The sequence below is a fragment of the Daphnia magna genome, linkage group LG7, assembly GCF_020631705.1.
Source record: "Daphnia magna isolate NIES linkage group LG7, ASM2063170v1.1, whole genome shotgun sequence".
Classification (NCBI taxonomy): Eukaryota; Metazoa; Arthropoda; class Branchiopoda; order Diplostraca; family Daphniidae; genus Daphnia; species Daphnia magna.
In genome coordinates this window covers 13,605,316-13,627,963 of record NC_059188.1, presented here as the reverse complement: position 1 = coordinate 13,627,963, position 22,648 = coordinate 13,605,316, and the positions used below count along the sequence as shown (strand labels likewise).

The 22,648-nt window shown below is 44.9% G+C and overlaps 1 protein-coding gene and 2 long non-coding RNA genes across 4 annotated transcripts; 2 read left to right on the top strand and 1 right to left on the bottom strand.

Annotated features, from left to right (window-relative positions):
- The first annotated feature begins 15 nt into the window (after window positions 1-15).
- On the top strand, window positions 16-11,286 carry LOC116926731 (inositol 1,4,5-trisphosphate receptor). The gene is given in 23 exon segments (XM_032933667.2): window positions 16-168; window positions 278-484; window positions 549-619; window positions 696-787; window positions 789-1,394; window positions 1,484-2,323; window positions 2,421-2,516; window positions 2,518-2,600; window positions 2,665-3,054; window positions 3,154-3,460; window positions 3,632-4,229; window positions 4,317-4,867; window positions 4,869-5,276; window positions 5,339-5,664; window positions 5,725-6,591; window positions 6,665-6,776; window positions 6,860-7,603; window positions 7,678-8,065; window positions 8,164-9,295; window positions 9,410-9,683; window positions 9,884-10,210; window positions 10,279-10,440; window positions 10,527-11,286. Coding segments are annotated over 22 exon segments (8,556 nt in total). The 5' UTR covers window positions 16-168; window positions 278-383; the 3' UTR covers window positions 10,608-11,286.
- On the bottom strand, window positions 10,635-12,720 carry LOC116926747. Of its 2 annotated transcripts, none has more exons than XR_004396260.2 (2): window positions 12,464-12,720; window positions 10,635-12,390 (listed from the first exon to the last, which is right to left on the bottom strand). It is a non-coding gene; the product is annotated as an uncharacterized LOC116926747 (long non-coding RNA). The 2 variants fall into 2 exon arrangements; XR_006649109.1 differs by having other exon boundaries at window positions 10,635-12,249.
- On the top strand, window positions 12,264-15,102 carry LOC116926745. Its single transcript, XR_006649108.1, has 7 exons — window positions 12,264-12,402; window positions 12,716-12,928; window positions 13,622-13,744; window positions 14,138-14,246; window positions 14,409-14,464; window positions 14,535-14,618; window positions 14,693-15,102. It is a non-coding gene; the product is annotated as an uncharacterized LOC116926745 (long non-coding RNA).
- The last annotated feature ends 7,546 nt before the right edge of the window (window positions 15,103-22,648 follow it).

The window sequence follows — 22,648 nt, the reverse complement described above, 5'->3', positions numbered from 1 at the left end:
GAGTACTCGTAGCATCCTGTTACGATAAGCCGCGTGCTAACAGTCTGTTTTGTAGGTGAGGCCTCTATCCCTACAGGGGCAGCAGACCACTTTCGGGCAAAAATGGAGACGTGACACTTGTTGCACTTGTGTGTTTGTTCAAGTGTTCACTACAGCAGGTGGTTTCATGTAACAATCCATTTCGTTGTTCTTTTTGTTTTCAACTTAATGAACTTTCCTAGTTGTACTATTTGTAATAATCCATTTGTTCATTGTTCTCATCTGAACTTGGCAACAGGTTGCCAATGGTGTAATGGTCGTTTGATTCAGGTCAACACGATCTGAAATTTGTGTTGCGTGTTGTCGATCGCCTCGTTGGTCGGTTTCTCGACTAGAGGCTTGTTATGATGGGGGAATTACTTGGCTCTGGATCTTTTTTGCACCTGGGAGATATTGTCTCTTTGTTTGCAGAAGGCAGTGTTTCTGCCTTTCTCAGCACACTTGGGTACAATATTTTCTTATCCTTAAATAGTTTATTGTAACGTAACATTTTTAAAAACAATTTTCAGTCTCGTAGATGACAGATGTGTAGTGAACCCTGAAGCTGGTGATTTGACTAACCCACCCAAGAAATTTAGAGGTAAGAAGAGAAGAGCGAAAATCTTGAGGCATCCATCGAAAATGCGAGCATGAACTTTCTTCAATTTTTTCTGTAGACTGTTTATTTAAAATATGCCCCATGAACCGATATTCATCTCAGAAGCAATTCTGGAAAGCTGCAAAACAGAGTTCAGCTGGTGGTGGAATGTGGAGATGCCTCCCTTCTCAAAAGGCTGCACCATGCTGCGGAAATTGAGAAGAAACAGAATGAAACGGAGAACAAAAAGGTGATGGGCAGTCTGGTTAGGTATGGCAGCGTGGTGCAGTTGCTGCATTTGAAATCCAACAAGTTTTTGACGGTCAACAAACGCCTGCCCGCTCTACTAGAGAAAAACGCCATGAGGGTGTCGCTGGATCCTTCGGGCAATGAGGGTTCCTGGTTCTATATTCTGCCTTTCTACAAATTGCGCTCAACCGGAGATACCGTCGTTTTGGGTGACAAAGTTATCCTCAATCCCGTAAACGGTGGCAGCCAAGTTCTGCACGTGGCGGCTAATCATGAACTGCCAGACAATCCTGGTTGCAAAGAAGTTAATGTTGTCAATTCTACAACTCCCTGGAAGATTTCGCTATTTATGGAACACAGGGAAAACCTAGATGACGTCCTGAAAGGTGGCGATGTAGTCCGCCTCTTTCACGCCGAACAGGAAAAGTTCTTGACTATGGACGAACACAAGAAAAAGCAACACGTATTTTTGCGAACAACTGGCCGAGTTTCGGCTACCTCAGCCACGTCCAGCAAAGCCCTTTGGGAGGTGAGTGCATCATAAAAGGCAAATTTATTGTCATGTTATTTGATTTGATTTATTTATCTATTTTTCAAATCATTATGTGTGGGATATAGGTGGAAGTCGTCCAGCATGACCCGTGCCGTGGCGGTGCCGGCCATTGGAATTCCCTTTTCCGTTTCAAGCATTTAGCCACTGGTCAATACCTGGCGGCCGAAGTAGATGATGACACGGCAGTGGACGGAATGCGAAGCAAATTACGCGACTCCAACAACGGCCCGGTATACCATTTGGTACCGGTTCCTCATGCCAATGAAATTGCCTCCATTTTCGAACTGGACCCAACAACTTTAACCCGGGCAGATTCGCTCGTTCCTCAGTCGTCATTCGTCCGGTTGCGCCACCTGTGCACCAACACCTGGGTGCATAGTACGGCCATACCTATCGACAAGGACGAGGAAAAGCCCGTCATGTCTAAGGTGGGCAGCGCCATCATCAAAGAGGACAAAGAAGCCTTTGCCTTAGTTCCAGTGCCTGCCATTGAAGTTCGTGACTTGGATTTTGCCAACGACGCGTGCAAAGTGTTGGTCGGAGTGTCTGCTCGTTTAGAGAAGGGAACCATATCGCAAAATGAGCGACGATCCATCACTAGTTTATTGCAAGATATTATCTATTTTATTGCCAATGGCGAAGCCGATCAGAACAAATCGGATGCTCTTGAATTGCAAGTGACCGTTACAAATCGCGACCGGCAGAAGTTGCTGAGAGAGCAATCGATATTGAAACAACTGTTTAAGATCCTGCAGACCCCGTTTCTCGAGCCCAGCAAAGACAGCGAAGGCCCTTGGCTTCGATTGGACGAGCTTCAAGATCCCAAAAATGCGCCTTACAAGTACATTTTCCGTCTATGCTATCGCATATTCCGCCTCAGTTTCCAGGACTATCGCAAAAATCAGGTTTGATTCGCATTTTGTTTCTCGTTGGACCAACACCTTTGGCAAAGCCCAGACTGAACATGCAATGGCTTGAACACGATTTATTACTATTCATCAGGAATACATCGCCAAGCACTTTGGCTTCATGCAGAAGCAAATCGGTTATGATATTCTGGCAGAGGACACCATCACGGCTTTGCTTCACAATAATCGCAAAGTTGCTGGAAAAGCACATTACGGCCGCCGAGATCGAAACGTTCGTTGGACTTGTCCGCAAAAATATGCGCCAATGGGAATGGTATTTTTATTGGACAACTTGAATCTCATTTATATTCAATTTTAATGGGTTTGAACTCGTTCAGGCGATTCCTCGATTATCTGTCTGACTTGTGTCTGTCAAACAAAGTGGCCATTCCCGTCACGCAAGAGTTGATTTGTAAAAGCGTACTCAGCCCTGAAAATTCGGACATTTTATTGGATACGAGAATGCTGCTCACTCCACAGGAGATGGAAATGGATCCAGATAGTTTCAATTACGAGGACGACGATGTCATTCTCATTTGGGGACGTCAGCAGACCACGAGAAAGTTGGCCGATTTAGCCCTGAGAGCTCGAGGAGGGGGGGTTGAAGAACAGGCCATTCTGGACTACTATCGACACCAATTGGATTTATTCAGCAACATGTGCCTGGATCGCCAATATCTGGCCATCAATAGATTATCAGAGCATCTCGGCATCGACCTTATTCTCAAGTATGTTGCAACTTTCTCTATGTTTTCTTTCGGGTGCGTTCCAGTTATTTTCCAGTCATAATTTATGGACCCATTTTTTACGTTTATCTCTTCGTACAGATCGATGGCGGACGAAGCGTTGCCTTACGAGTTGCGTGCTTCCTTTTGTCGATTGCTGCTACACATGCACGTCGACCGCGATCCGCAAGAGCCCGTCACGCCCGTCAAATATGCAAGGCTGTGGTCCGAGATCCCCAAACAGCTTTCTATCGAAGATTACGACAACAAATTACCGGAGCACGAGAACAAAGAAGCCGTTCACCAGAAATTCAATTCGACCATGATGTTTGTCGAAGATTATCTCTGCAATCTCGTGCATAAAGCGTGGAGTCTTCAATGCAAGGATCAAAACAAGCTGACGTTCGAGGTTAGTACTAATGCCGACCGCTAGATGGCGCTGATTAAAGACGCGCCTATTCTATTAGGTCTTCTTCTATAGGATTATATAATTTTTTTTTTAAAATTTTTATTTATATTTTTTTTTATATATATTTTTTTATATATTATATATTTTTTTTTTTTCCCCCGTTACGATTAGGTTGTGAAATTAGCAAGGGAGCTCATCTACTTTGGTTTCTACAGCTTTAGCGATTTATTAAGATTGACGAGGACGTTGCTAAACATCCTGGACAGTGCGTCTAGTCCTGGCGATGCTGAATATTACCACAAGAACAACCAAGGACCTTCAGGCCAAAATCAACAGCAATCCAATGGCAGCAGCAACAGCCAAGAACTGGACACTCCCGATGGAGGTGGAGTGCTGCGATCCCTAGGCGACATGGGTGCCGTCATGACCAGTTTGGCCCTGGGTACTGCTGGTTTCGCCAAGTCGCCCATGCCGCTCTCGTTGCGCAAAAAACAGGCGCAGGCCGCGTTGAAAAAAGAAGACCCGTTGGTTATGGACACGAAATTGAAAATCATAGAAATCCTTCAGTTCATCATGAATATGCGGCTGGACTATCGCATCAGCTGCTTATTGTCCATTTTCCGCCGAGAATTTGACGAATCGAGTCCATCTGGTCCTACAAGCGGAAATGACACGCCCAAGTTACTCGAAAAGCGAATTGATTTGGAATCGATCAGTTTAAAAGCCGAGAGCATATTCGATAATCACCACACAAAAATCCACATAGGAGGTGTGATCTTTAATGAAACTAACATAAGTTGACACCATTTTATGGCGCATTTTTCTCATTTGGAATTTTGGAATTTCTGATTTACAGTCATGGAGAATAGTGAAAATGACGACGATGATGGAGCTTTCTGTGATTTGGATCTGGACGGCCAAGGAGGCAAGACATTTTTGCGTGTGTTGCTGCTGTTGACGATGCACGACTCGCCACCCCTCGTTTCTGGCGCACTTCGTCTTCTCTTCCGCCACTTTTCGCAGCGCCATGAAGTGCTGCAGGCGTTCAAGCAAGTCCAACTGCTCGTGTCCGACAGCGACGTTGAATCCTACAAGCAAATCAAAGCCGATCTTGACGGGTTGCGTCTGTTAGTGGAGAAATCGGAATTGTGGGTCTACAAGGCCAAAATGGCAACGGCTGAGGACGAAGTCAGCAGTCCAGCAATCAATGGAGGTGGGGATGAAAAGAAGGTTGTCATCAAAAAAGAACCAGCGGATCTATTAGACGAAGAAGGAGGCCAGGGTCAACCAGACTCGTTGCTCCTCGACAATAACAACAGCATCATTCAGCATCATCCGCTGCCACCCAACAAGAAACCTGCGGTCCGAGGGCCGATGCTGAGCACCTCCGACAAACAAGGGTCGGCGAATCGACCTGGACATTGGTCCGCCATTGGACGAATCGCAAGCCATCAATTACAAACAAATCCAGCAAATCCTGGCAAGAATGAACCGACTTTGCGTCCAGCCCGTCCTCACCACGGCGTCGTCCGTAGGTAGCCAAGGGGGTAGTGTCGGCGGGGGTAGCGGAAGTGGATCAGGCGGAGGGTCGAATAGCAATTTGAGACCTCGCAAACACGAGCAGCGGCTGCTGAGGAACATGGGAGTCCACACTGTGGTGCTGGATCTGCTTCAAATTCCATACGATCGCAAGGAAGACGTGCGGATGAATGAATTGATGCGGCTGGCTCACGAATTCCTGCAAAACTTTTGCCGTGGTAATCAACCCAACCAAGCCCTTTTGCACAAACACCTGGAACTGTTCCTCACTCCCGGGGTAATGGATTCGTTTTATAATTTGGCGTATGTTTCTCTATTGAAATCGATGGCTCTTTTCAGTTGCTGGAGGCGCAAACGGTTTGCGCCATCTTCCAAGATAACGCGCAGTTGTGCAGCGAATTGAGCGACAAAGTGATCCAGCATTTTGTGCACTGCATTGAGACGCACGGCCGTCACGTCGAGTACCTGCACTTTCTCCAGACCATTGTCAAGGCGGAAGGCCAATTTATCCGCAAGTGTCAGGACATGGTCATGCAGGAATTGGTCAATGTCGGCGAGGATGTGCTCGTCTTTTACAACGACAAAGCCTCGTTCAATGCCTTTGTCGACATGATGAGAGCCGAACGACATCGACTGGATGCCACCGACAGTAGCGGAGCGCTCAAGTAAATCATTTTTCCGTCGCCATCTGTTGGACTAATGAGTTATCTTCTTCTTCTTCTCAGGTACCACATTGAACTTGTCCGATTGTTGGCTCTTTGCACGATGGGCAAGAACGTCTACACGGAGATCAAGTGCCATAGTCTTTTGACGTTAGACGACATTGTGGCCATGGTGTCGCACAAGGACTGCATTCCCGAGGTCAAGGAAGTCTACATCAACTTTCTAAATCATTGCTACATCGACACGGAAGTGGAAGTGAAAGAAATCTACACCTCGTCTCACATGTGGAGTTTGTTTGAGCGCAGCTTCTTAGTTGACATGGCCCGCTGCGCCTCGGCCACTCACGACCGCAAACACGCCGACACGGCCCTAGAGCACTACGTGACTAGCAGTGCCGTGAGCGTCGTCACCACCTTTTTCCGCAGCCCGTTCTCCGACCAGAGCACGGCCGTTCAGACTCGACAGCCCGTCTTCGTCCAGCTGTTGCAGATCGCCTTCCGACTGTCTCAGTGCGCCTGGCTGAGCTCGTCGCAGCGACACAATGTCGAGAGTTGCATCCGCACTTTGTCCGACATGGCCCGCAGTCGCAGCATTGCCATCCCTTCCGATCTGGACAATCAGGTGACGTCCCTTTTCAACAAACCGACCCTTCACTTGGGCGCCAGCAAGGCCAGCAAAATTTTTCGATCCTCGCGACTTCAATCGGCGCAACTGAGCCGCGAATCTTCACAGTCGCAGTTGAGCGTCCGATTCGACAGGACCATCATAGAAGGACTTCAAGATATTGTCGTCCTCTTGGAAGCGCAGCTTCATCCTTTGGTTCAAGCTGAATCGTCTGTCATCGTCGACGTCCTGTACAGGCCAGAATATCTTTTCCAGCCAGGCACGGAAGCTCGTAAGAAATGCGATAACGGTGGTTTCATTCGCAGGTAAATGTCAACGTTTATTCAAAGTCGATCGTCACCAACTTGAAGGTAAAATGGGCAACTGTTAATGAACTAGATTGATCAAACACACGGAACGACTGTTGGAGGATAAGGAAGAGAAACTGTGCATCCAGGTGTTGAACACTTTACGCCAAATGATGAACTTTGATGTGCACAATGGCGAAAAGGTAACCCCCAAACATAATGCAGCCATTTGATTAGCTCATCGGGTTTTTGCTGTTGTTGTTGTTGTTGTTGTCTTGGTCGATAGGGTGACGCCTTGCGCAAAAACCTTTTGCTTCGATATTTCGCCAAACCGACCACCACGAGCAGCAAAAAGGCGGAACACGCTGGCCCGAGTGGAGGTTCGACGACAGCTGGAACTCATTCGATGTTGGGTGGCAGCGGTGGAGGCCAATCGATGCTGACCACTCACGGCCCTGGAGGTCGTCTGCTATCGCGAGGTGAAATGAGCTTGCATGAAGTGCAAGTCTACCTGGACAGGGAAGGCGCTTCTGATTTGGTGGCCGAGTTGGTCATGAAATCGTCCCTGTCGCCCAACGTCTTTATGGAAGCAGTCCAGCTGGGCATTGCTCTGCTCGAAGGCGGAAATCCCGTCATCCAACGCAGTCTCTACACGAAATTGCAGTCGGCCGAGACGAGCGCCGTCTTCTTCAAAGTGTTTCACGACAAAGTGAGAGAATCGCAAGCGGAAATACGTTCCACCATGTCGGTCAACACGGCCGAAATGGCCTCGGCTGGCAACCACAAGTTACACGATGCCGCTGCGGACCACAGCAAGGACAATTATTCGTACGATGTGAAGATGAGAAATCAACGGATGATGTCCACCAGGGCATCCAATGGCAACGTTGCCGCGTCTGAGCGAATGGATTCCTACGGTTACGATCCGTGGAACAATTCGCGGTCGGACGATTCGACGACGACGACCATGTTGAGCAGCGTCAATTCGACGCTCGAGGATTTGGTCCGACAACAGCAACAACCCAAATTGGTGAGATTCTACTTGTGAAAATTTTGTTTATTTTTTTGGGTTTGATGTACTCATTTGATCTTTTTTCCAAACAGATCGCAATGGATTCGGATGTGGAGTCCAAGTTATCGGCCAAAGTCCTTGTCATGTTGCCCGTCTTCCGTTTCTTGCAGTTGTTGTGCGAGAACCACAATCGAGATTTGCAAAATTTTCTACGCGCCCAATCCAACAAAAACAGCTACAATCTAGTGTCCGAAACGCTCATGTTTCTCGATTGCATATGTGGGTCGACGACGGGCGAACTGGGCCTGTTGGGGCTCTACATCAACGAGCACAACGTGGCCCTCATCAATCAGACACTGGAGACATTGACAGAGTATTGCCAGGGACCTTGTCACGAAAACCAGAATTGCATCGCCACTCACGAGTCGAACGGTCTCGACATCATCACGGCCCTCCTCCTCACAGACATTAATCCGCTAGGTAGGTACCTTTCTTTGATTCTTTGATTCTTTTTCTTTTCTTGGTGTCCCTTGCTTACTTTTCTTCTTCTTCTTGTTCATCTTCGTTGAATACTCTAGGACAGCGCAGGATGGATCTTGTGCTGGAGTTAAAGAATAACGCGTCGAAATTGTTGTTGGCCGTCATGGAAAGTCGAGGGGACAGTGAGAACGCTGAACGGATCCTGTACAACATGAATCCTCGTCAGCTGGTGGACGTGGCCTGCAAAGCGTACCACCAGAAGTTGGTGGGTGGCGATGAAGCGGCCAGTCCGAAAGAAGTCGGCCACAACATTTACATTTTGTGCCACCAGCTGGCGCAGCACAACAAAGAATTGGCGTCGCTGATGAAACCCCAACTGGTAGATGGCACCAGTGGCGACGTTGCTCTGCAGTACTACGCCAATCACACGGCCCAAATCGAAATCGTCCGTCACGATCGCACGATGGAGCAGATTGTTTTCCCCATACCTGAAATGTGCGAATACCTGACGAATGACACGAAAGTTCGCGTCTTTCACACGGCCGAGCGCGACGATCAGGGATCGAAAGTGGCGGCCTTTTTCGAAGGCGTCGACGACATGTTCGACGAAATGAAGTGGCAGAAGAAATTGCGCGGCCAGCCGCTGCTCTTTTGGGTCAGCTCGCACATGTCCATTTGGAGTCAAATCCTCTTCAATTTGGCCGTCATCATCAACTTGATTGTCGCCTTTTTCTACCCGTTCGACACGGACGGACCGGCACCCGATCCCGGCACTCACCTCTCGGGTCTCATCTGGGCTGTCATGCTCTTATCGGCCGCAGTGGCCATTACGCTGCCTAAGCCGTCGGGCATCCGGACGCTCGTCATGACCGTCATTCTGCGGCTCATCTGCTCTGCCGGCCCTCAACCCACGCTGATGCTCTTGGGCACAGCCACGGTCGCCTTAAAGGGCATCCATCTGTTGAGCATCATGGGCAACGCCGGAACATTCCAGCGCAGTGTCAGGCAAATCTGCACCGACACGGAGATTGTCTACCACGTCGTTTACCTGATCTTTTGTTTCCTCGGATTGAGCACGCATCCGTTTTTCTTCTCCGTCCTTTTGTTTGACGTGGTTTACCGCGAGGAGACGCTGCTCAACGTCATCCGCTCAGTAACGCGCAACGGCAGGTCGATTGTTCTCACTGCCGTCTTGGCCCTTATCCTAGTCTACATGTTCTCCATCATCGGGTATTTTTCTTCCTTCGTTCGTTCAATCCCTCCCTTACTACATTGGCTTCATCATTGATTTTTTATCCGTTTTTATTGATTTCGTTTTTATTATATTTTTTTCGCGATCGTCAGGTACATATTCTTCAAGGACGACTTTCTGGTCGAAGTCGATGATGACCCGGTGACTGCCGTAGTCCCGGGTACGTGTTCGTCTGACGGCTTGGACTGCCCCAGTCGTTCGACGAATCCTTTCATGAGCCAAATCGAAGAAAAAGGAGAAGGAAATGGAGGTGATAATCGAGAACGAGCTTGCGATTCCCTCATCATGTGTATTGTCACGACGCTTAATCAAGGCCTGCGAAATGGCGGAGGTATTGGTGACATCCTTCGTGCGCCATCTAGCAAGGTAAAGATACATTACAAATGCATCCATTCATGGGACTTGCTTATTGTGATGTAATGATTCCAAACATTCTAATTATTTTTTCGCTACCGTGGGATGAAGAGCGTAAGAGGTTGTCTAATGTATTCCCAATAATTATCAAAAGATTAACTTTGTTTTTTTTTTTCTATTTGGTCTATTTATGTTTCTTTCTGGATGAGTAGGAGCCAATGTTTGGAGCTCGAGTGATTTACGACATGTTGTTCTTCTTTGTGGTCATCATTATCGTTCTTAATCTCATTTTCGGTGTCATTATCGATACGTTTGCCGATTTGAGGAGCGAGAAACAACAAAAGGAGGAGATTTTGAAGAACACGTGTTTCACTTGTGGACTCGACCGTTCGCAATTTGACAATAAAGCGGTTAGCTTCGAAGATCACATCCGACACGAACACAATATGTGGCATTATCTCTATTTCATCGTTCTCGTACGAGTCAAAGATCCTACGGAATTTACAGGGCCTGAAAGTTACGTTTATGCCATGGTCAAGGTACAGATTTTCGATTGCCCTTTTCATTGTAAATCGAAGCCCTTGGATTGATCGCATTCGTGAATTAGGACAAAAACTTGGAGTGGTTTCCACGACTTAGGGCCATCTCGTTAGCCGCCGAGGGTGAAGAATCGGAGCAAAATGAACTGCGTTCACTTCAATCTCAACTGGAAACGACACAATCACTCGTGGCCACTTTGTCACGTCAACTGGCTGAACTCCGAGATCAGGTAATTCAATTGAAACGTCAATGTCAAATATTGGTTAGCCATCCGAATCTAATATCCAACATTTAAAAAAAAAATTATATGATTAGATGACGGAACATCGGAAGCAGAAGCAACGAATGGGATTGCTTAATTCTGCTCCAGCTTATTTTCATCACCTCAGCCAATAAGAAGACCATACTTGGTCATTCCTAATCGCTTTCCTTTTTTTTTTTTAAATGCACAAGAAAACAAAAGAAGATACTTCCCCAGCGCTTCCCTTTCTCTTCAGTGTCTGCTATGAAACTGCCTTGCTGTCGCCACTGCAATATAACAACCGTGACAACGACTACAAGAGTCCCAAACTCCACAATCACCAATTGTTTAACTCTCGCGTTCTGATTCTTTATTGCCCGGTGCCGTGCAACAACGAATATTAATTCATTCCGTGTCCTGATTAACGACGGTTCTGCTGACCAAGTTTATTGTTTCCTGTTCTTTGTTCTTTCGGATAATTAGGTAAAACTTTCATATTCTTTGTTTTTGTTGATGGGTTGACTAGACCAAAAGATCTATTCGTCAGCTGCAACTCGATCGTGTCACGTGTTTCATAGTCTATGAGACTACTAATAATATTGATATATGTTCTGTTGTCTTTATTCAGCAGTTGTTTGCTAATGAATTCAAACTAAAAATGATTCTATTTCAAATGTTTAAGTTTGTTGATTACCGTTTATTGTGTCAGATTATGCATTCCACTTTTGATGCCATCATGCCTCCATTGCCAGCACTCATTTATTCGGGAAATAATATCATGTAGCGATTCTGTCGCATCACTGCTGCGAGAAAAATACACCAGTTGACTTGTCATGACGTTCGATTCGTTCCACTAAAGATTGTGTCCTACTCAACATTTCAACTGTTTTGAATCAGTTGAAGTTTTCCAGTTTACAAGGAATCTGTGATCAAGGCTCATTCAATTGTTGAATGTTCTTGCTCATCCCAAAACTAAAATGATCCCCTGTCAGAGAAAGGTCTATCTGAAGAGGGCATTTTTATTTTTCAAAATGTTTTAAAAGTGAAATATTCTGATAGAAAACCAGGCAAAACCCTGTTTTTACCCTGTTATTTCCATACCACAATAGCAGTTTGACACAAACTGAAATAGGGAATGTCAATAAAAAGGTTTAAATCGATTTTTTAAATCATAAATGAATGAAAACTGAGTTCACCTTTGGGGTTCAGTGTGTGTCAGGAAGATATTAATAGAAAGGCCCCTCGATATTTAACTTTAAGTGTCACTGTGTCAGAATCACGATCACAAAACCCAACGTGTAAATTCCTAAGTAAAATCAACCTGACGTCGCTATAATCCATAATAATCAAAGAAACTAGACGAAAGAATAAAGGAAGATTATCCATGAAACATAGATAACGATGAGCTAATGGGGGTAAAGTTTACCCGTATACAATCTGCATGACTTGAGGCATATTAAGGAGCGCGCCATGTTGGAATGGAACAATGGCAAAGGTGATGTTGCCAAACGAAAATTTCGACCGAGCAATAGAAGTGCATTTAACGAAAAAGTCTTGAAAAGTAGAAAACCACTTTAAAAAAATTCAAATTGATTTTTAAAATCAGAATCAACGATTTTGTTCCATGTGATCTGATAACAAAGACAGATTCCGTAGAACTTCCTCTGCATCTCCGCATCCCATTCGCCATTTTTCTCAGTCTTCAACTTTGTCCTCGCGCGCCGTACACGCTCCATTAGTCTTGCTGCCACGTGTGCCACGTAAAGTAGCCGCGTGCTTGATGAGAAGAGGAAGAACCTACATTTGTTCAAAGCAATTGTTTTACGTGTGATATTTTCATTTGCGGCACAAAACTAATGGCTACATCACGTTTTGTTGACAATTACATGCCATAGTCCAGAATAATCTTGGGCGCTCCATGACTACATGACTACATGACTACATGCAAAGGTAACACCAAAAAAAAACCGCCATTATGGTTGAATTTTCATGATTTGCTTTCAGTACTCACGAGTTTTGTTGTTCACGTCATTTGTCACGGCCTCATTTCATGTGTAGCTAATATTCGGCATTTTGATCAATTTCCATTGCCAACGTCAGCCATATTTGAGATTTTTTACCTTTTTTTTGTAAGTTATACAAACGCTCTCTAGCGGTTCAATTGATAACTATTGAACTATGGCTGGCAGATGGCGATAGGTCAGGAATCAAAAACCCCTTGTACTCTTTTTGATAATAGTTTTTTTTTTTCTTCGTTGGCTAGCGAAATTCAATAAAAAAATGTGACGCCGCGTAGATGGACACGCGCCAGTGTTTGATCAATGCATGTCCTCTCCCACCCTAGGACCGCCATGTGTAATCAGAAAAAAGAAGAGAAACTCCCTGGCCAGAAAGAGAGAACGACGTGGAACCCCGTCCGCAAGGCCCTGAATTGGCTTCCATTTTACCGGCAACATCGATTACACACAAGAACACGGTATATTTGTTACCTAGAATAGCAGTAGAGTCGATTGTGGTGTGAGTTACGGAGCGAGATAATGGTTTATGAATTTTCAGTTGTTGGACACGTAACAAGAAACGTCTTTGTCCCATCTCCATTAAGATTTGAATGAAAATTTGGCATGAAACATTTTACGTGCATTTGAAAGTGAATAAGGCAGGTGCTTGTAATCGACTCATATCCTCCTTGAGGGGAAGGAAGGAAGACGAGGCCGAATTGCGGTCAGGTGGTGGTCAACATCAAAAAATGAACCAAACAAGCCACACACACACACACACAGCAGGATATGTCGGTCGATGTTTTCCATTCCACAGAAGAACAAAAATAGGGAATGAGAAAGAGGGATGTATCTAATAGAATAATGATATCGAGGAGGAATGTTCTCGACTCTCTTTTCTGTTGTTCCGTCGTCACGCAAATCAATCACGAGCAAATGCCACACCACTAAACGAATATTCGAAATGACGAGAAAATCATCGACTTTAATTCGTTTGCATTGAAAACATTTGGAATTTTGCCTTGTGATTTTAATCGTATTCATTTAGAGCCCAGCTCACTTCGTCAGGCTAAATGATCGTCACTATTATTATGAGGTGTATTACATTTTGTGTTTGTGCGTGTTCTTGCTAGTTGACAACGCTTGGCTGATCAACCGATTTCTTTTTTCAGACCGATTTCGAAAGAAGAAAACAGCAGCTGAGACTGAGAAGAATATGTTCACTTCACTATCCCGAAGAATAGGAAAACCAAAAAAGCGAAACGAACCAAGACATTTTTTTTTCCCCTTTGAAGGTAAGAATTTTCATCGTTTTTTCTTTTTTTCTTAAGAAATAAGAAACATTTTTTTTTCTCTCCTCTTCAAAATTGTATGGGTTTATTGTGCCATCAAGTTTTTGTTTCTCTCGTCTGCTCTCATTACACGCACATTTTTTGATGGCGTCGTAATAGCAGAGGTAAAATGTTTAACACCAATTTCAATCATATCCAACACATTAAACCCTGTTACGGATTAAAACCCTCCTGTAATGCCATTTGGTTTCAAAAACAAAATTTTTTGTCCAAGTCTATTAACGTTAATGAAAGTTTTCAGAGAGGAAGGAAGGAAAAACGTACATATCCGCTGCATTTTTTTGGGGGAGAAAAAACTATAGGGGGTACTATATTCTTTGGTGTTATTGGTTCCAGGTTTTTGGCTGCAGGTGATGGCCCACTGAGTTTTACTCGTTTTCTTGAGCCCTTTTTGTGTTTTTTCTTCGCCTTGGAGCTTCGCTCGTTCACACACCGTTTCCAGCAGGTGATTACACGACACACACACACACACACACCAACCAACATGGGTAAAACGTAAATAGCCTGTAGTCTTCTGTGTAGCACTTGTCTCAATATACTTATCTTTTTCCTTTCTCATTTCTAATGATTTCCGTTTCCCTTTTTCTTTCTCATTTTCTTCTTTTAGCATCGCGTCCAGTGGTGTCCAGTAGACGACACCAGTCCCATCGTCATGGGCCTTGGGTAAAGTTTGGCAATCCTTTTTTTTTTTTTCATCTTTTCTGGTTTATTAAAAATGAATTTTCTCGAATAGGACTAGAAGAGATCCGTAGAAGAGGAGAATTGAACACTGGCCGTTAGCGGAGCAATAATGGACTATGTAAAAGACCATGTGACGGTATGTTTCATCTGTAGATGATGACGATGATAACTTTGAAAGTCCAACTGTTGATTCTTGGTCTGTAATGGAAGAGCCGGTTGTGCGGAACATGTGATTGGAACGGGAATCTACAGCATCGAGGTATGTGCTTCAAAATCAGACTTGCATGACGGCCACGCTCTTTTGCACAGCGGCCATTTTATTTTCCCCGTCTTTCCTGGTTGTGTGGTGTCGTGGTGTAGTGCGCATTGTCTGACTCATCCAAGTCTTCATCGCCCGATACTTTGCGGTTTTTGGTGCCTTTTTTAATTTTTATTATTAGTTTTTTTTTTTTTTTTTTTTCCCACTCGATTATCATTTCCTTCTGTTTCTCCATATTCGTGTGTTACAACTTCCTCTTTCTCCCGTTTCACTTCCTCCCTCCCCCGCCGCCGCATGACGATGCATTCGCCCGCCAGCAAACTAATTAAATAATGTTCCTACGCTAATAATTGTATGGGAAAACAACGACAGGTTAAAAATATCATTTTTTTGTTTTGTTTTTTGTTTTTTATTGGTTTTCTAGGGCCGATGTCCATCCACGCCGCGTGTTCGCAAGGAGCATCTCCCCATCGGATGGATTTCTTAACGGTACGTTTGACAATCTAATCGATAGCTGCATGATCGTTTGTATTTGTTTTGTTTTTAGAAGAGTTTTATTTACTTGAATTCCTTGGTGAGTAACGAGAGCCGATTGATTTTAGTGTTGGATCAAAGATAATGTGAAAGCGGTCGTCGCGTTAGCAAACGTAATGTGAGAGAGGGAGAAATGGTTTTTTAGGCTGCGGCAGCTGAAAGTCAATGTCCGTTTTCTCACGATGATGATTCAGCCATGGCGCAGTTGGATGGGGCACGTACATGTTCTCAATCTATTTAAAGGTGACGCTCGAACGGCTCACGCCTTTTTTTCATGTTCTTTCTTTCAAAACTCTCATCCATTCAGCCGTGCCGTTGGCCCGTCTTCGTTTGTTTTCTCGCTATTCGCCTGTCCCGTATGGAAACTTGGCCATTTTCTTCATCTAGCAGCAATTTCTTGTTTTTACGCGATAATCAAGTCGATAATGGCGCCACCGTCGACACTTTGTTCCATCGCGTTTTCCTCGATTTATTTTTACATTTTCTCAGCCCTTAAGAAACCTTCAAAAACTTGGATACCCTTTTTTTATTATTTTATTTTAAAGCAATGAACGATACCACACCCGTTCATTGATAACATAGCGCCTTTAAATGTTGATTTGAAAAATTGAATCAAAATAAAAACCAAAAAAAGGTGGGGGGTTGAATTGCATTTAGGGCGGGTGGTATTGAAATTGCGGTACTTGCAATTTCTTAGCGGGCAGGATGGATGAGTCTCTGTTGTATTGATCAAATGGGATAGCTGGACAACGTGACACAGGGAGACTCTTTTTTTTTTTTATCGCCCCCCACCTGCTCATAGTTATGTACATGGATATGATGTAGACTCTTGATGCGCGATATGATTAAATATAGGTTTTCGTCGGTGCACGTAAATGTAGCCAATGACGAAGAAGGGTGTGTTTGCGTGCACGATCGAGCCAGCAGCAAACAACACCGACACACACACACACAGAAAGAAAAAAAAAAAAAACAATAAAACGACGCGCGCGCCTTACAGTGGAGAGAGAGAAAAGAGGGAGAAAAAAAGGTAAAAATGGAGTAGGATGGGATAAAAAAAGAGGGGGTTAGGTTAGGGGGGGACACGCCATCAAGTCGTTCTCAACTCGATGAAATAACGCAGTCAGGCATAGGCCGTGTAGTTTTCCTATCTCTTTGGTTTCAATGTTATTTGACAGAGCAGGTCGTGATCATTCCCCTTGCCCATCGCCTTGCTTTTGTTTTCGTTCCTTCTTCTTTTTTTCTTTCGTATTCTCCATTCCCCTAGAGCACATCACGCATCGTCACAGGTCAATCTAGTTGTGCATTAGACGTGCACCGAAAGAAAGGACAAAGACAAAGACACGGAACGACGTCGGTGCATTGCGATTGCATCTTGAATGCAATTTCATTGGCCGTTTTCGTTTTCAAAATGTCCCCCTTTTTTTTTTCACTGACGTCTGTCACATGCCAATTTGCCAGCGCCCAATCGAACGTTGGGCTGCTCTCAGGAAAGGTGTTGTGAATAAGGTTGAAGTCGATCTACATAAACGCATGGCCATTACAGGCCACGTTTGTCATGTTGTCCATGGGCATTTGATTCGGTTGGCATGGCGACGGCTTCTTTTTCGGCACGCACAATCGACGCTCGCCGCTCGACGCTGAACCACGGCAAACAAAATGAGCCAAGAGGCGACGGCAGAGTGTCAGTTGATCGCGTTCGATTTATTTGTCGTTTTGTTTCAAAATCGATTGACAAAATATCCGTTACCGGTACAATGTCTGAGCTGATCGTGTTTCAACGTGTTCATCAGCTTGCACGTTGACGAGAACAACAACAACAACAGAAAAATGAGCTTGAATGTCTTGCGCGACCGCATCCGGTCATTCGCTTGAGAAAGAAATGAAGAGCTCGTCGCCTCACACGTCCATCGATTCCGGCTGATGTTTCTTGTCCGTGCGTTCAATGTGGCTTTTCTTTTGCTCTTTTGCTCTTTTTCCATATCTGATTGCTCCTACAAGGCGTTTCAATGTTGGATCGAATTGTGACGTTCTAGTTTGTTTTGTTTTTTTGTTTGGCTTTTTTCTTCTTCTCTCTCGAGGGAGAGATGATAGAAGGGCCAATTGGAGTGCACAGACTTGAGTGATGCATAGCCAACTTTGTACGCGTGTCTGTGTGTTTGTGTGTCTGTGTGGCAAAGCGGCAAAGTATCGATTCTTGTTTGAACTGCAGCGGCGCCATTCTCCACCGACCAGCACGGACGCGTGTACAAATTTGAACGATCCGGGCCCGTTGTTGTGTCGATATCAAAGTTGCCTTCTCTCTACATGCCGATGGCTGGCAAAGCGAAATGTTATTGTTTTATTTATTTGTTTTCTATTTTTAGATAGGAAAATATGGAAGACTTTTAAGAAAGGCGTTGATTGAATTGCGATTCAAATATCAAAACGAATGAATTTTTCAACGAATGAATTGAAACAGACGGTGAGACACCTGGTGTCTGGCGCAGTCAAGTCTAGCTGGGAAAATGGACGAAAAAAAAAGAAAGAAAAAATGAAAAGAGGGGGTTGGGTTGTATATGGCTGGGGAGGAGGTGGCTTTAAAAAAAAAAAAAATAATAATAATAATAACCGACGGACTATTTTCTTATTTTACTTGGTTTCCAAAGTAAAACAACAACAAAAAAGACCCTAAAAACTAGTGAAGTACAGACGGGAGTGAGAGACAAGAGCGCACACTCTACACAGGATGGGGTGTAGGAGGCGGAGGAGGTTGGACACAGTCTATCGAGCAGCAGCAGCAGCGGGGCGGCAAGAAGAAGAAGGAAAAGACTGGAGGTAAACCAGAAGCCGAAGGAGAAGACGAAGAAGAAAAAGAAGGAAATGGAAGGAGGAGGAGAATGAAAAGAGCCTTAGTAGCAAAATGCAAGAAGTGGGAGAGTGGGTGAGGTGGGGTGGGGTTGGGGGGGAGCAGTGGGTTGCACAATTGGGTGGTGTGGTGTGGGGTGGGGTGGGCGAAGGTGAGGAGGCAATAAGTATAGAGGAGTAGAGTCGGAGGCTAGGACAGGTGGTCACCAGTCGGACGGCATCAGTAGCTGCTGTGAATTCGTGCCGAGCACACACACCTGTCTCTCTCCCTCTCTTTCCCTCTCTTTCCCTCTCCCCTGCCTTCAGTCTTTTTTCGACTTATCCTTCATCTTATATCCACTATCCAACCCCCTTTCCTTCCTGCCGTCGAATCCACATTTTCGGAAAAATTCTGTTTCTTCTCTTCCTTGCAACGCCATCGTTCGTTCGTTGTGTCTCATTTTCTGTTGTTGTGCGTTCTCGTCTTCTTAGCCGGCATCCAGCAATCCAACTCGGTCGCCTTCCATCGGCTCGACGAACCAAACGAAACGAAACGAAACACACACGGTACCATTTTCTCTTGATTCCATTTTGATTCGGCCTCGTGTCTAGTCCGACTTTTCTCTATAACGAACACGACAGACGACGGCCAATGCTTTGTAAGTTGCGTCACCGCGTCCTTTTGCTTCAGTTTGCTTTGTCTTCAATTCTAATCCAGAAAAAGAAAAAGAAACCCACAAAAAGAGCTATAACGTTCTGCATTTGATTGCATCATCGACGTCAAATGTCGGGCTGAATTCAACTCTTTGATTGTGCACAAAATCCATACGTTTGATTGCTTGCCCGTATGTGCGTGCACCTCACAGCCTGCTCTACACACGCATGCAATTCGCTGACTCTGTGTGTGTGTGTGTGTGTGTGTGTCCCCGTCCGTGTGTGTGTGAGTGTGTGTCTAGTGTAGTGTGCTGTGGACAACGGAGTAGCAGCTGATGTATATGTATCTATTTTTTGCCTTCTCTTTATTTCTTTTTCTGGGTGGCCGTGTTGTCCATTCGACCGGACAACATTGCAAAGTTAGCAGCAGCACGAAACTCCATTTCACAGCCGATGTAACTTACACACGTTGGCCACAGAGAGAGAGAGAGGCGATTCACGAGACATTTCCTTTCCCAAGGACAGCCGTCGTGTGTTACATTTACTCTCGGTCGCTTTGTCTGTGTGTCTACGTCGATTCTCATCGCTGCCCGACTGCTGCCCACCTGACGTACCACACACACACACACGTTTTTTTTTTCTTTTTCTTTTTCTTTTTCTTTTTTTATGAGGGAAGGGGGGGTCTAGTTTGCCCGTCAGGTATAGGCTGTATGGGGTTGTGTCTTGTATTTATCGTACCAATGATTACGATAGACTCTCCGTCCACTGTTTTTTGTGTGTGTGTGTTTTCTTTTGATGCAAGTTACTTTAGCCGGCTGCATTATTATTTGATTTGATTTTTCTTTTTCTTTTTCTTTTTTTTAATAAGGAAAAAGGTAAGGGGGATGCCGCAAACTGGGCGGGGGGATTATTAAGGAGAAAGGGGGAGAAGGGGAAAAAAAAAGAACTCGAAATACCTGTCTTTTTTTGTTGCTGTTGTATTTTTAAATGTTTCAGGTGTATCGAGTGCATCGAGCGCATCGAACGCGTCGAGCGCATCGAGATGATTGCACTGAACCAATTAGAATGAGCTCTACGTTTGATTGTGTTGAAATGTCGCCTTGATCGTTGTACTTGATTGTGAACTGCAGAACGTGTCTTGATGAATTTCGTTCCTACTCTAACTCACTTCTCATGCCATCTGTTTGTTTTGTTTTGTTTGTTTTTTTTGCCTTCCAATTGCAGGCTCCAGGTATATGCCGCGTTGGCAACGGACACAGGTACGCCAGGTACGTCTGCCATCGAATCGGACTGATTCCGTCGTCGAAGGAAACGGCCCAAATGCAACGGGAAATGCGAGGCGAACGAAGAACATCAAAAGGGAAGACAAAAAACAATTTTCCAAAAGAAAAAGAAAAAAATGAAAATGAAGCAGGAATAATAAGAGACAGGATGTTAAGAAGCCGCCGGCTGATGGGATTCACCACCGCCAGTCGCTCCACTTTTCTTTTCCCTCTTCCCATTTTCTTTCTTTCTACATTTCATCTGGTCTCTTTTTTCTTTTTTTTCCCCCTTTTTTTTTCCTTTCTTTTTGTTTCTTCTTTTTCCAGTTTGTCGTCGTATTCGAGTGTACCAGCAGCTACGAGAAGAACAAGCTACCTGTACATTTACCTGTGCAGCCGGCGTGTTTTGTTTTTGGTTCTTTTTTTATTTTATTTTTTTTTGTGGAAAAAGGAAATGCTGCTTTTGTTTGCCACCAGGTGCTAAGTTGAAAAACCCAATTTTTGGTGGGCTTGAATCGATAGACGATGGCAATGGACGACATTTTCTAGATCTGAATTTGAAATGTGGCCCGCACGTTGGAACGCGAATGTTGGCCCGCAGAAAAGCGTTGGGTGAGCTCGCCACGAACGAACACGAAGAGCTCAGTTTCACGGCAGCCGTCCTTCTCCATCAATGTTTTGTCCTCTTTGTTTCTCATTCTTTTCTTTCTGCTCGTGAAAGACGGAAAGGCAGTCGCACGAATCCAAGCAGAGAAACGTCGATTTTGGCTGCGTCTATTCAACTCTGACGCACTCAACAATCTCCCACCAACCCAACATTTTACCCCATTTTTTTATTTTTTATTTTTTATTTTTTATTTTTCCCCCCCGTTCAGCTGTCGGCGTCGGTGGGAAGCCAAAATGATTTCAGGTGAGCAAAATAAATAAAACCTGCGGGCGAAAGAGAAAATGGACGTGGCGAGAAGCGATCAAGGTGACCGGAAACGATATTACACACACACACACAAATAATGTAGGTTTTTTTTTTTTTTAATAGCCTTTTCTTTTTTGTTATTTTTATTTCATTTCAGTCAAAGAAAACCAAAAAAAATTCTATTGTCGTCGATCAATTTTTGTTTGTTTTGTTTGGCTGTTGGTTGGTTCCATGTGAAACAACGAGACCGGATACCCCCGCCACAGCAACAGCAAGCCGAAATGAGAGGATTTGGTAGCAATGGACGTGCTCTAGAAGTGGACGAAAGCTCATCGACTTTCTCGGCTGACACTTTCTCGCGCGCGCGGTGGCGAGTTGCCCCGTTCGGCCGTTGGCTCGTTCCGTTTCACTTCCGTTTCAGATCGACAGACGATGCGACTGTCTACGGGGCCCATCGACGACCGTGGGCCTTTGATTTCTGAATGTTATCGACACGTTGCACCCTCGCGACGCGTCACATCCGCACGTTCGACCCCGAACGGTTTGCCGGCAGTCGAAAGAGAAAACGCCGAACGTTTTCCGAAGAATTGCTGTCGGAATGTCAACGAACTGCGAGTTCATTTCTTTGATGCAGCAGCAGCCCAACAACAGAGCAGCGCAATCAATGGCATCAACGTATCGAATGTTCAGGCGGGGGACGGTGTTCCTTGACATTTTCGTGATCGCAATCGAATCGCCGTCTCCTTGTCGTCTTTGATTCTTCGTTTAGTCTCTTGTCTTCTTAGTTTGTGACGCTCATTCATGTCTCTGTCGTTGTTGTTGTTGCTGCTGCTGCTGCTGCTGCTCTTTTTCTTTTCATTGCAGGCATTTCGCCCGTAGCAAAAAACGGATGTACTATTTCCAAAAGTCTCTCGCCGTGCCATTTCTGACTCGTTTCGGGCGAGGCAGGACGACTGGCAAGTGTACACAAGAGTTAGGACTAGTCCATCATCATTATTATCTGATCGTGTATACCTGTGTAGCCGGCAGCAACTCGCACACACACACACACACACACAAAAACAGCAGCAGCAGCTGTTTTTTTTTTGTTTTTGTTTTTTCTTTCTTTTTAGTTTTCGAGTTTTCTTTTCCTTTTTCTCCCAACCTTTTCGGCTTTCGGTCGTGTGGTCTCCATTGCGGTACTCTTGTGACGCGATGCGGATGGCCGTTTGGCTTGGCTTCACGTTCGTCCTATTCCCCACCGGTCCTGTTCCCCAACTCTCTTTTTTCTTCTTTGATTCTCCTTTGATTCTCCTTTGATTCTCCTTTGATTCTCCTTTGATTTTTCACTTGCAACGCCCCCACAACTTCCGTCCCTTCCAGCCATTTCTCTTTCACCTTTTACCATTTTTCAGTTTTTCATTTTCATCAATTTTTGTTGTCCTATCTAGTAAAGTCCCGTTTTTCATAATACGCCATCTACTGGTTATTTTGTTTAGTTTTTCTCTCATTTCATCCGAAACAGACCATAGACGCTTGCGCTTCATCCGGCGAGACCACTTCATCGGGCGAGACCAATGGAAACGACGACAGTTGCATTTCCAGTTGGCCGTCAAAGAGAGCGCAGCGCCATCGTTTCTCCGCAACAACCAGGGCAACGCCCTTTTCATTTCCTTTCCAATTCCTTCTCTTTTGCCTGTTGTGTGGAGGAGGGCCGACCAAGAGCTGCGCGCGCAAAC